This window comes from Falco naumanni, chromosome 3, assembly GCF_017639655.2.
Source record: "Falco naumanni isolate bFalNau1 chromosome 3, bFalNau1.pat, whole genome shotgun sequence".
NCBI lineage: Eukaryota > Metazoa > Chordata > Aves > Falconiformes > Falconidae > Falco > Falco naumanni.
Genome location: NC_054056.1, coordinates 20448599 through 20460555, shown reverse-complemented (window position 1 = coordinate 20460555; position 11957 = coordinate 20448599). Strand labels below are relative to the sequence as shown.

The window sequence follows — 11957 nt, the reverse complement described above, 5'->3', positions numbered from 1 at the left end:
AACACCTTGCTGTTGATTGATGGTAGTTAACCACCAATCAATCGGGGATTGCCTAGTATGCAATGCTTAGCTCAAAAGAACCAATCTGTTTAAAATGCACGACTTCTGAAAGTATATATAACTGTGTTTCTATACAATAAATTGACATTTGCTTGCATCAAGCTGCGTCCTGTCTCTCCATCGCAGCACCACTTTGCTTTTGTCAGTTGGAAGGGAAAGGATCAGATCGTGCACTGCTGCTATGTTTGAGTACAGATAGGAGTGATGGTACACAACTTACCTCTGCTGGGCTGACCTGAGTGTTGCATCCAATACAGAATACCATGTCTAAAAGAGTACCTGACAAGTTCCAAGAAGGAAAGACAAAACTTTATTAGTAGTTACATAAATGTAGTAATTTTGGCTCAGAAATGGTTCCAGTTACAATACATTATCATTTGCAATAAATAACATTTTCTAGAAACAGATTCCTAATAATTCTGTAATTGCTCACCCATCCACCCACAGGGAGAAGCGTTTCCATACAGAGACAAGTGCCTGATGTGTGGCTCACCTGCAGCTGATTTGTAGCCTGTGCAAGAGAAAATTATTTGCCTTTTCTCCCTCCTTTTTTACATTTTATTTCTAAGCTTTAAGGTTCCCTCCCTTGCCTTGGGGAGTTCAGGACCAAAAGGAATGTAAAATAGGTTCTCCTTTGCTGCAGAAGTATGGGATTAGTATTCTAGTTAGGGATCAATGATAAGCAATAGCTGGTCTTAGGAAACTAATTCACCTCTATTGCATTTCCCTTCTTCTAGAGGAATGTTTAAGTCTCTCAAATGTCACATAAATGGCTCACAAAGACTAAGGTAGCTGTCATCTTATTACCACCATCCCGAAGGTCCAGCTGACTACTGCCCATTATCATTATATTGAGGGGCGAAACTGGTTTCACTTGAGGCTTAAAACAGGAATAGGAAATTTGCCCAAGAACTTGATGACTTCAAGATCATCATAACTGTCTAAGGAACATTTAAATTCAGCATAGAGAACGCACGCACGCATTGACTCTTTTTCTGTCAAGCTCCTTGCATGTGTGCGCACTTCTGTTTGCCCACTAGAGACCAAGAAAGGAAAATTAGCATCATACAAGCAAACACAGCCTGACAGCACAAAACCAGATGCTTGAACAGTACCTGTATCTGATGCATCACAGACTGCTAAGACTGTTTACCTAAAAGGACACAGTTGAAAATGTACTCTTACACATGAAACAAGAATAACCTTTTTTCTCTTCCCCAAATAAACAAACCTCTACAATTAGACTGTTCACATTTTGCTTGAATTTCTCAGCAATTTACTCAGTTAATATGAAAAGCTGAACCACAGGACAGAGAATCTGGATGTGCATCTTAGCAGATTTGCCAAGGTAAATTCTGTTTCATACTGCTGTAGCATTTTGGTTAAGAAAATTAAAAACACAAGCCAAGAACCTGTTCGCAGCATGGCAGTTTCATGCTCCATATCCACTGCGTTAAGTACTGAACCTGTTTAACACTGCTGGCAGTAATGCTAAGGAAGTTTTTTTTCCAAAATATACTCCTTACTTAAAACACAAGCACCTGCAGTCCTTCTACACAGCCAGACAATCTCTGCTTGTGCATGCATCAGCACGTATGAATGTAAAACCCAGATGTAAATGAAAATCCAGTGCTTACATCAAGGCTGCGAGGGACCCTAAGTATCAGCACACTGTCTGCCTTCAAAGAGAGGCAGTATCTTAGCAGTGCCACACTGAATTTATTCTTTCTTTTCAGTGAACTTTGAGCCATACATGACAAGTTATATCTGGTTTCCTCTGCTTTTCAATGCAGACAAGACTGTTGGGAATATCCCCATCCTTATTTCACAAAGAAGCTGCCAGCACACCTTCTGTATGTGAAGGAAAAAGGCATGTGGAAGTACATGTGAGGACTGAGAACCTTCTTCAATCGCACCATAACCCAAACCAGAAGGCTAGCATCAGAATCTAGCGTTGTGTTTGCACCGTAACAGCTAGCCCTCTGACCCTTTCAGTCCAGGTATGACCTGACATTCTGCAAGAAAGCAACGGTTCTAGAGATTATACTGAATCAAGATACAAGGCTTGCTACAGTATCTCCTAAAGTGCTGATAAAAATGCTTGGTCATGTGACACACACAGTATCACAAATTCACAGAGCCAGAAACTATTAGTTTCAACTTCTGTGCAAGTTTCATATTAAGAGCAAGCCTGATTTTATGTAAGAGGAATGAGTTCTCCTTCCAAGGAGGTGGAAGGATCAAACTAGTAGAATTAGAAGCAGATCACAAATGTAAACTATATTCAACTTTCAAAACATACCTAAAATACCATTAGCAACAAAGATGTCAAACCATCATCTAGGGAACAATTTAATAAGCAACTTCCACTCGCTAGGAACTTATACATTGAGAATTGGTCAAATGTTTCTTATTTGTTCAAGTCAGAAATACTTAGCCAGATCATGCTTATGTTCTCGTGGCACACGAACTTACCACTGATCCAACAAAGATCTGAACCCACAGCATATGTTTGTGTGGGAGGGGGGATAGCTCTGGGAACTCTGCAGCTTTGAGGAAAGCAGGTTTATGATTCCTGTAGTTGTTTTACAAGAGAATCATTCTTTAAGTTTGTTTTTAACAACAACAGGTATGAATTAAGCTATGTTTATAGATGAAGGCACACTGGATACAGTATTTAGCAGAAGCATTAATGGCACTGTGGCCAATACAAAGTTGTGGTTCCTAATGCAACGTTCTTTGTTTGTTTGCTTAAAAATGCATGTTTCCTAAAGCATAATTCCTGCTACAACATTTTTGGTATTTGTGCAGAATGGATTAAGCCTAACAATTTAATTTAAAAAGGAAAAACAAATTAGTATTTTGAGTGGGCCTTAACTTTCTTCAGGAATGTTTTAAAGTGAACATTGTGTTATGATGTTAATGCATCTGGAGCAGAAATTGAAAGGCATTTGATACAAGCTGACCTTACTTTTACTGACCAAGTTATTTAAAAATAAATATATACACACACTCAAGAAAGGAGAGGGTGAGATAAAGTAACTTGTTTCAATAGTCTACAACCTCCACACACAATGAGTTAAAACTTGGCTTCTGAAGAACACGAATCATACCATTTATACTACATCTTGCTGGTGGGCATGGGGAAAACGTGGAAAACACTTGCATTAGCCCTTTCTAGGTCTTCACAGCCTCTCCCACCACTATGACTCCTGTGGCCACACAGCTCACACAGCTCTCCAGAGAAATGCAGGGCTGGGCACAGGATAAGTGTTCCTCAGTGCAGCCTCAGGGACTGTTGCTGGCTGCATTTGAGAACCAAAAGTATGAAAGCAGTTAGGAGCATGCTATGTTGCTGCAACTTTTGACTACCAATTCCTTCCAACCCAGACAGTTATTCTGAATTTTGCCCAGTGTTCAACCCAACTACTCTGTTGTGTCAGACTTCTATGAAAGGATGGAGAAAGCCCCCAAATTCTCCATCAAATCATTCCTTGCAATGGAGGTCAGTCCCCTCACTGACCCTTCCCATCTCCTCCCCCTGATTTCTATACTGCTCCACCCTTCTGTTAATGGATTCTCCACCACCAGATCTAAAAAACAAAAAGGTTTATATTTAAACCCAACAAAACTACCTGTCCAGAGGCATGTTTTCTCCATCAGAACACACGATTCCTCCAGCTCAGTTCACAACTCCTGCAAGTCAGTAAAGCAACCCCAGGAAAGACCAACATCGTGGCCAGATAGTACTACTGACACAGATGCCCCCACAAATGAGTTTTACATATAAAAGTCAGGATTTCAGTTTGGGATTTCAAGAAAAGTATTGGTGGCATGGCTTTAAAGCCTAACAAGCATGCTGTGAAGAAATTATCCAGATTGCGAACAAGAACATCAGAACTCCAACACATCTACCCTTCCTGAACACTGCAAGGGATCTCTCTAGTCACTGAATAGCAAGAAGAAAGAGTAAAACAATCTAATGTTCAAGCTAAAACCTTCCTCGGCACCAGTTCTCATGACAATGGAGGTAGGTGTTGAACCTCTAGCTCCACATAGCATATTTTGCCACAATCAGTTCACCACACAAACACCTGGCACATTCTGTAATTGAGCAGTGAAGCTGACAATGAAAACCCATCTCAGCTGAGGGTTCACTCTCAAAAGTTCCAGAGCTCTTCAGAAGTGCTCCCTCAGCAAAAGGTTGTTTGAAGGGTACTCAAAATGCTTCTGGAGGCACATCTCACCGAGTCCTTCCTGCCTTTCTGCTGCCATTTCCTGGCTGGATGTGGCAGACTCCAGAGAACCAAAACACCTTCACCATCACAGAAGCAACCTAAGGCTGGACTTCCCTGCAAGCACCATCCTTTCTACGTAAATACAGGGAACGCTGCATCCTACAGGACACAGATGTATCACAGTACAGATGATTAAATGCAACTGCTAATTGTAAACTTTCTTTGAAACAAAGACATTCCCATCTGATGAGCACTACCCTAGAAAAGGAGGTCACAAAGCACAGTCAGAGATAAATACAATGCACAGAAGTGCTCTCTGTGTTCCCAACCTAAACTGAAAATGAAGATGGAGCCTGTGGTCACATATTGCTCTCCATAGTTGTAGGGGAATTTACTTATGTTGGCTTTTGCTGCTTTAGGCCAGCATCATAATCACATTGCTTCTCTGACAGAGACAGAGAGGAGCACAGGACACTAATCTGTATGCATCTTAGTTACTACTCTTAGTAGTGTAACTGCCCTGGCTAGTTTTGTAGCAGCGATACAGGAAAAGAGGCCTTCTGAAGTTCAGACAAACACTCAGCATGGAACATGCAAGAAATAAGATGTGCTTTTCCTTGTTCCTATAACAGTGATAAGAGGAGTTAGCTGACCATCTAATCTTTCCTTCTTCCTTCCCCTAACTGTGCTAGAAATCTACCCTTTCATCTGCAATTAGTTGGTATTTTAGGAAGCTTTTGGTTCTGGAAAAACAGAGGTGGGCCAACATGTTTCAGATGTGTTGGACGAGTGTGTTCTGTGCTTTTACCCTCATTCAGTTATCTGTCTTTGGAGCTGTAGTTGAAGGAAACTCCGTTTCTGATGGATCCATTCATGAGAGTTTTAGGATTCTCTCTTTCAATCTTTGCTCTGCTGAAGATAGTGTCCTGATCACTGTCAAACTCTGATTCAGAGACCATCAGACTGGAGTTGTGTTCTGTACTTCTGTGTTTTATACCTGACAATAAAAAAAATAGCAAAACAAGCTCATTTGAAAGGTTTCACTTCTTAGTAACAACTAACCATCCTCTCCTCTGCTGTGGTATGAAAGGTAAATGAAAACATTCTCTGCAATCCAGCACAATAGTGTGCACCACCATCGATACAAAAACTGGCCTAGGAGGTACCATGTACAGTTGGGCAGATACTCTTGTGACGTCACTGAAGGCCCATCACTTTGGGGCTCTGAAATGTGAATATATGTGTTTCAATTTGAAACAATCGGATGATCTTAGAACATAGCTAGTAGACTTCTAATAGACTGAATTTGGAAATTAGTCTGTCCACTTAACTATCTGATTAACATGAATGGCAATGAAAGGTCATGGTTGCTACAGAAATGTGATGTCTGTCTTTCTAGGGCAGCAGTTTCTCAGGATGATTTTATTTCCCTGGATTCCAGTATTTCCCCTGCTAAAAACTGAAACCCAGGTAAATTAAATTAAGTGTAAATGAGAGGGTTGCTGCTGAAGTTTACAGCTCTTTAACAAGGCACTTACGGGCCAGGAGGGAACTGCTGCATAGCAACAAAACCAGCTCCACATAAAAGCGGGTGCAGGAGAGGAAGGATTACATGGAGAAAGCGTGTGGGACAATTAGATGGTCTAAATTAAGACTAACAAAGAAGGTCAGAGCAGTGGCTAAGCGCAAGGCCTCGCAAAAGAAATGAAGAGATTCTCCTCCAACCCTTTCGTTGTTTATACTTGTGCCTGCCATTCCCAAACTTCTAAGCCAGCTTCTGAGCTCCTCCCAGCTGCGGGTGTAAACCCAAACACACTGACTGTAAGCTTGGTGGGTGAGCTCCTAGCTGAAACACTTACCGTATTTGGGTCGTAGCTCCATTCTCTCCTGCTCATCTATATTATCTAGGATGGTGTATTTTGTTTTCTTTCTTATCTTAGTTCTCTTCCTGCTAAAAAGAAAGTTACCACAAAGACATTCAGTTCTCACATAAACCTGCTCCTTCTCCCTTTTCATACACATAGCTACATAGCCCAATACACAGAACCTCATTGTACTTCTGCACCTCCACTCAAAAAGAGCTGTTCCAGTTTATACCTGTATGAAGCAGCTGTGCAATCTTGACCAGAGGGTATAACTTAATTTTTTCTCTGATTTCCAAAATGCAAAAAAGCAAGAAAGTGACTTGTTTTCCTAGGCCAGATGGGTTCAGTTTGTTCAATTTCAACATAGTAACTAGATACAAGGTAGACATACATTTGTTCGTTTCCAAATAAAATTTCTGTAAGAATTGGTTAGTCCCAATTTTTATATTTTTAACTGAGAGTATTTAAGTGGTGCTTGTCTGTTGATGCTGATAGGGAAGACCGGACAAAAACAGAGATGGGCTCCCTCATATATAACTCAAATCCTTTAAAACCCCAAAAACTCCAGCCAAATCTTGGACTACAGCATATATTTTCCCTGTAGTTCCCACAAGGCAAACGGCATCTCCTCCCATTCTGTCCTGTGCAGCATGTCCCGCTTTTTTTTACGTGTATCTCTATCAATAAGCTCTCGCTCACTGGCACAAGCCACATAAGGACAAAGGACAGAAACTCCATAAACATCCCTTTCTCATCAAATCCACACAAGCCTGTGAGGCTCCACCCCACAGCTGTGGGGGTGAAGTGGGGACACACTTTTATTTAAACCTTTCCACTAACAACACTGTTCCTTCAATCGCAATAAGGAAATCAGTATCAACTCCCATGCATTTCAAACCGCATCCTTTACATACTGCGAAGACACCCTAGAAAAAGTTGAAAACCTGGAAATATTTTGACAGCATTTTATTTTTGCTAACACCTGAACAAGCTATTTATTTGCTGAGCTTTCTGAGCAGCCTCAAGAACACTTGCTCTACTGACAGAAGTTGCAGGGGCTTGTCAGTTAAAAGAGAATTTCTTGCTGGCTCACTAGGAAAGACTGGAAGGGGTGGCGGGGCAGAGAGGGAAATGACTTACAGTAGTTGGCAAAACTGTTTAAGGGAAGAGGAAGTAAGAAGTCTGTGTGACTGAGACCACTGGACTCCTCTCCTTGCCTGTCAGCCAGATGCAGCCCACCTGCCCACCCTTCCCGTTCAAGGGAGACACCAGCTCGGGAGCAGCTCCCTTCCCAACATTCCTACACAAGTGACCTTCGGGACATGCATATTTTTTCTTAGCATAGAGTACCTGGAGGACTCAGGGGGAGACATGAAGATCTGCAGTGTATTCTCAGCATTTTTACATAAATTATCTCTTAATATGAAAGATACTCCAATATCAGCTTTTTGGTGTTCAAAATGCTGAAGATCACAGCGCCACAAATGGATACTCCTTTTTTTTCAGTGAAAGTGTGTCTATACAGAAATAGCTACAGGAAGCTCCTCAAACGTCTGTAAAGAGTTCAGTGATATAGTACTAAGGACTGGACTAAAATGTTGCAGTTCTGTGCAGTTTTTGTGTGTACCCCATCAAAAAGAGACAGAAATCATGTACCTTTTGCAGCAGCAGATGCAGAACCAGGCAAGCCCTATCATGACCACAATCAAAATGAAAACAGATACAGTCACATAGAGTATACTCCACTCTGAAAAAAGAAAAACATCAGTGCTTTGTAAAGTGGTATGAGTAAGATAGTTTCTAATGCAACTTTATTAAAAGAACCAATCCTGAGGAATGGGGAGTGGCAACAGGGGTTTAGGAAAACTTGGCACCCTCATATTCTCAGAAAAATCCCTAAAAATTCTTAAGCTTCCAGAGTGGAAGTGCACATCAGAAAATTTTCTTCCACTCCAATACATTTTACCATTCCCCAAGATACCTGAAGCCTATGTGGGAACTGAAAATCAAGAGGGCATCGCTACCACCTCAGTTATTCTCTAACTGAAATAAACACAGGTATACTCTGGGTCTGGCATTTTAGCAGTACTTTAAGAGAACAGTGGGTTAGAGATGCACCCTTCTACCTGCATGCTTACATTTGTAAATCCAGGACAACATGAGAAGGATACAGAGATGTGCAATGATGTGAACTCCAACATGTGAATAGTCACTATTTCAGTGTTACTATTATGCTATGGAACAACACAGCATTAGGGCAGGGCTGCAGGAGATCCCAGCCTCAGGCTTAAAACCTATTGTGCCATTTTGGTTGGTCAATTAGTCTTTCCTCACTAAGACACAGACACATGATCCTCTAATGGCTTGTAGCAAGCTCCTTATAAACGTCTATAGATTTACTTGAAGACTAGTGCATTGCTCAGCAAATATTTCCAAGCCTGCAGAGAACTACAAGCTGAGCTTTATTCCAGCTTAAGCAGAAGACCAATTTAGTTAAAATAAAACTATTAAACATCTGAAATAGTTTTAGCTGATATGTTAGGTGTGCTACAAAATATAAACGTGATTAAGCTGATGAAACTAAATTGCATTTCCTGGATGCAACAGGCAAACGGAAAGAAACAGCAAAGTTAATCACAATAAAAAGCTGACATTTTAAACGTGACTATATTGGTTAGCCCAGAACGCCGGTGTTTTCTTCCTTAGCTCAGATCACATTTCTGGCACAAAAGCATCAATCACCTACTCAAAGAATCTAAACTGTTGCCTATTTTTCAGCTTTGCAACTGTCAGATGAACACTACTCAGCAGCTTCACAATGCCCAGGCTATTCAGCAATCCTTCTTAACCGGCCCCAAACTGTTGCAAGATCTCCCCCACATGACAAAGTTTTCATGCTTTTTTTTTCTTCCTCAAATAACAACACTTTTTAGATTTTAACATTTAAAAATAATTTAAATACAGGCTATCACTATCAAGACATCATTTCAAGACGTTATTTGAATATCTTTCTATAGATACTGCTGGGCTGGAAAACAAAGAGACAGTTTGAGTCTTCCCTCAGCATCTACCTCCCAAGTACTCCCCATTCTGACAGCAAATAATCAACGGTCTCACAAGATGAGTTATTCCTGAAATACATCCCACAACACCCAAACTCACCACAATTACTCTCTCCATCATTTAGGTAACGATGGATCATGTTTTCCATCCATAGCTGGTAGCAAATGCAGCGCTTTGTTATGGGGTCACAGTGTCCGTGCCCAGAGCACTTCAAAAGACAGGCTAAGAACAAAACCAAACATAGGGTCAGTTGTGTAAATGGGCAACTTGTCACACATCCTCTTGCTGTGAGATTAGATTGGTGGTAAAGCATCTAGCTCATAACATCCTGATACATTTTAAATCTCCCTTTCCTTTGCGGTTACATTTTAAATAAATTTATAGTTCAGCAGACCCTGGCTGTGAAAAGAACGATAAGAATGTATCTTATGCATACAATATCAAAGTTGTATTCAAGTCAAGAACAGTTTATTCTAAACAGAAATAAAGATGAGTTTAAGTTATGGAATTCAGACCTGACTCCTTTCTTTATGGCATTTGTAAGAACTTCTAAAGTACCTGAGAACTGAAGAATATCAGCGTTCTCAGGTACCAGAAGCCAAACATCATACCAATAAACTAGAGTGTATGTCAGTATTTCAAAACAGAATTACAGCATCTGAGGCCAGAACATTTACATAACTCATATGCTTACAGTAGTAACTACTGCTAGATCAATATGTCTTATCAGATTAAAATAAAAAGTTATGCCCCTTAAAACTTAAGAGTAGCAGATTTGCCATGTTGAGAAAAACATTAATGCATATTTTCAAGTGACCCTATGCATTTCAGTAATCCAAGTACATTTAACAACAGAACAGCAGTCCTTTTCAACAGGTAAATAAAGACAGAATTTACTACAGAATCAATGACTATTTTATTACTAGAGCTCACTCACTTTGTATTTGGATCATTATGTCCTGATTTTAAATTATGGAGAAATTATATCTATAATATATGGGTATCACAAAGGATTCAAATTATTAGTGGTTTAGAATAAGAAGTTCATGCACCTTTTTGTGGAAAATAAAAGGGTCTTTATAAAAAACCCCAGCAGCCTGTCTACATATTAGACTAAGTTATAACAGTGGTCGCCCAACCATTTTGCCCCATACAGACAGACAAGAAGTTACGTTACAAGCCCATTACTGAACACTAAAAGGCCTGAATGAACCAGAGACAGGAAATATTCTATATTACGGCTGCATTAAGTTTCGCTCATCTTCCAACAAAAGACGCAATGAGTGGGATATCTTCATGCTCATTCCCTAGGCCCTCCTGATGCAGACCAGATTAAGGTGTGCTTTTAACCGCTGTTACAGATTTTGCCTTTCAAAAGAACAGAAGTAACTGGCGCCAGAGTACCACAAATGAACAAGCATTTTAAGTATTATCTTCAGTGTCGTCTTTCAGAAAGCTACATCCAAGGCCAGACACCAGATGGCAGACAGAAGGCTTTCATGCACTGTTTCTAGGTGCTGTGTTAGCCAAATACCTACAAAGTTCCAAGATGATCAAGCATGAACCAAAACATACCAGCAGTGTCAACCCTCAGGACTTTAAAAAGCAGAAAGTCAGCCTTTTCTTTCAAAAGCTGCATGTGCAGAGTTCGTGAGACATCCGATGCCTCGATCACCTTGGAAGGATGCCCGTTCTGCACGTAGAACACAACCGCGGTGCTGCAGAAAGAACAGCTAAGGTCACGACTACTGTCAGAGCACTTTTGTCAGGCATGCAGTATACAGACTTTCGTTCTGTTTGTTTCTGGGAAGTAAGTATCACCACTGATAATGATTAGGGAACTCTGTCCATGGATCAGTCAACTCCATCCAAACGCCATGGACTTCATCCTGAGCCGGCAGGACCAACAGTTCTCTGGCTTCTCAGTTTCAGAGAAGGTGAGGACAAGAGCAAATGTAATTCCCTCTTTGGTCTTCCTGAGTCTTGCTCTAAGAGCCATACGTACACATTTCCTTTCCCCACTCTCATCTATAACCTGGCAGAAAGCACTCCAATGCAGTTTGAGGAACTTAAAAAAACCCTGAATTTGAGGCGCGGAAAAGCTTGGAAGCAAGGGAGCCAGAGAACTTCATGCAGCAGCCCTCCTCCCACCCCTTCACTAAGATGGTGTCGATCTCATCCTGTATCAAACATTTCAGGGAACATCTTTATCTGAAAAGCAGTAATTGGAAGCTGCGATCAAAAATATCATAGCTATAAATGCCAGATTTTCCAAACTCTTTGGTTTTAAATTTTAAGAGATTCCCCAAAAGCTAAATAGACACCAAAATAGGTTTTAAATTACCAAATAGTTAACAAGAAGCAATTTAAAGATAACTTGTGTCAACAGGTTCTACCAATCATGCTGAGAAGCTTCTCTGGGTACGCACAGCCACCTCTAGCCCCCTACATCAAGTAGAGGGGGTATTTCTACTTCAGAGTAAGATAACACACTTAGGAGTACCCACTGTGTAGGTTTTTTTCTGCAATTAATGGATTTTCGTCACTGGTTATATGGGAATATGTTTATAAAATAATTAAGAGTATCAAAACTTTAGACAGGAAGTAGAAAAGGGGAATAGATACAGCTAGAACCCTACTTTGAAAAATAATACTTGCTTCACTGTGAAAAAGTCTGCCTGTCTCCATCCAATATTTAGGAAAAACTAGCAGCACTGTATGAAACAAAGAC

The 11957-nt window shown here is 40.5% G+C and overlaps 1 protein-coding gene across 3 annotated transcripts in view; it reads right to left on the bottom strand.

The window, feature by feature from the left end:
- Positions 1–347: 347 nt before the first annotated feature.
- The window catches only part of KIAA0319 (KIAA0319 ortholog), a 59338-nt gene continuing 47728 nt past the window's right edge, over positions 348–11957 (bottom strand). For 2 of the 3 annotated variants that reach the window (XM_040588452.1, XM_040588454.1), the window contains 5 exons: positions 10802–10944; positions 9326–9448; positions 7820–7910; positions 6158–6249; positions 348–5295 (listed from right to left, as the gene is read on the bottom strand). In XM_040588452.1, coding sequence (XP_040444386.1) covers positions 5117–5295; positions 6158–6249; positions 7820–7910; positions 9326–9448; positions 10802–10944 — 628 coding nt within the window. In that variant the 3' untranslated portion in view covers positions 348–5116. The remainder of the gene's footprint in view (positions 5296–6157; positions 6250–7819; positions 7911–9325; positions 9449–10801; positions 10945–11957) is intronic. The other variant, XM_040588453.1, reaches the window with a different exon arrangement.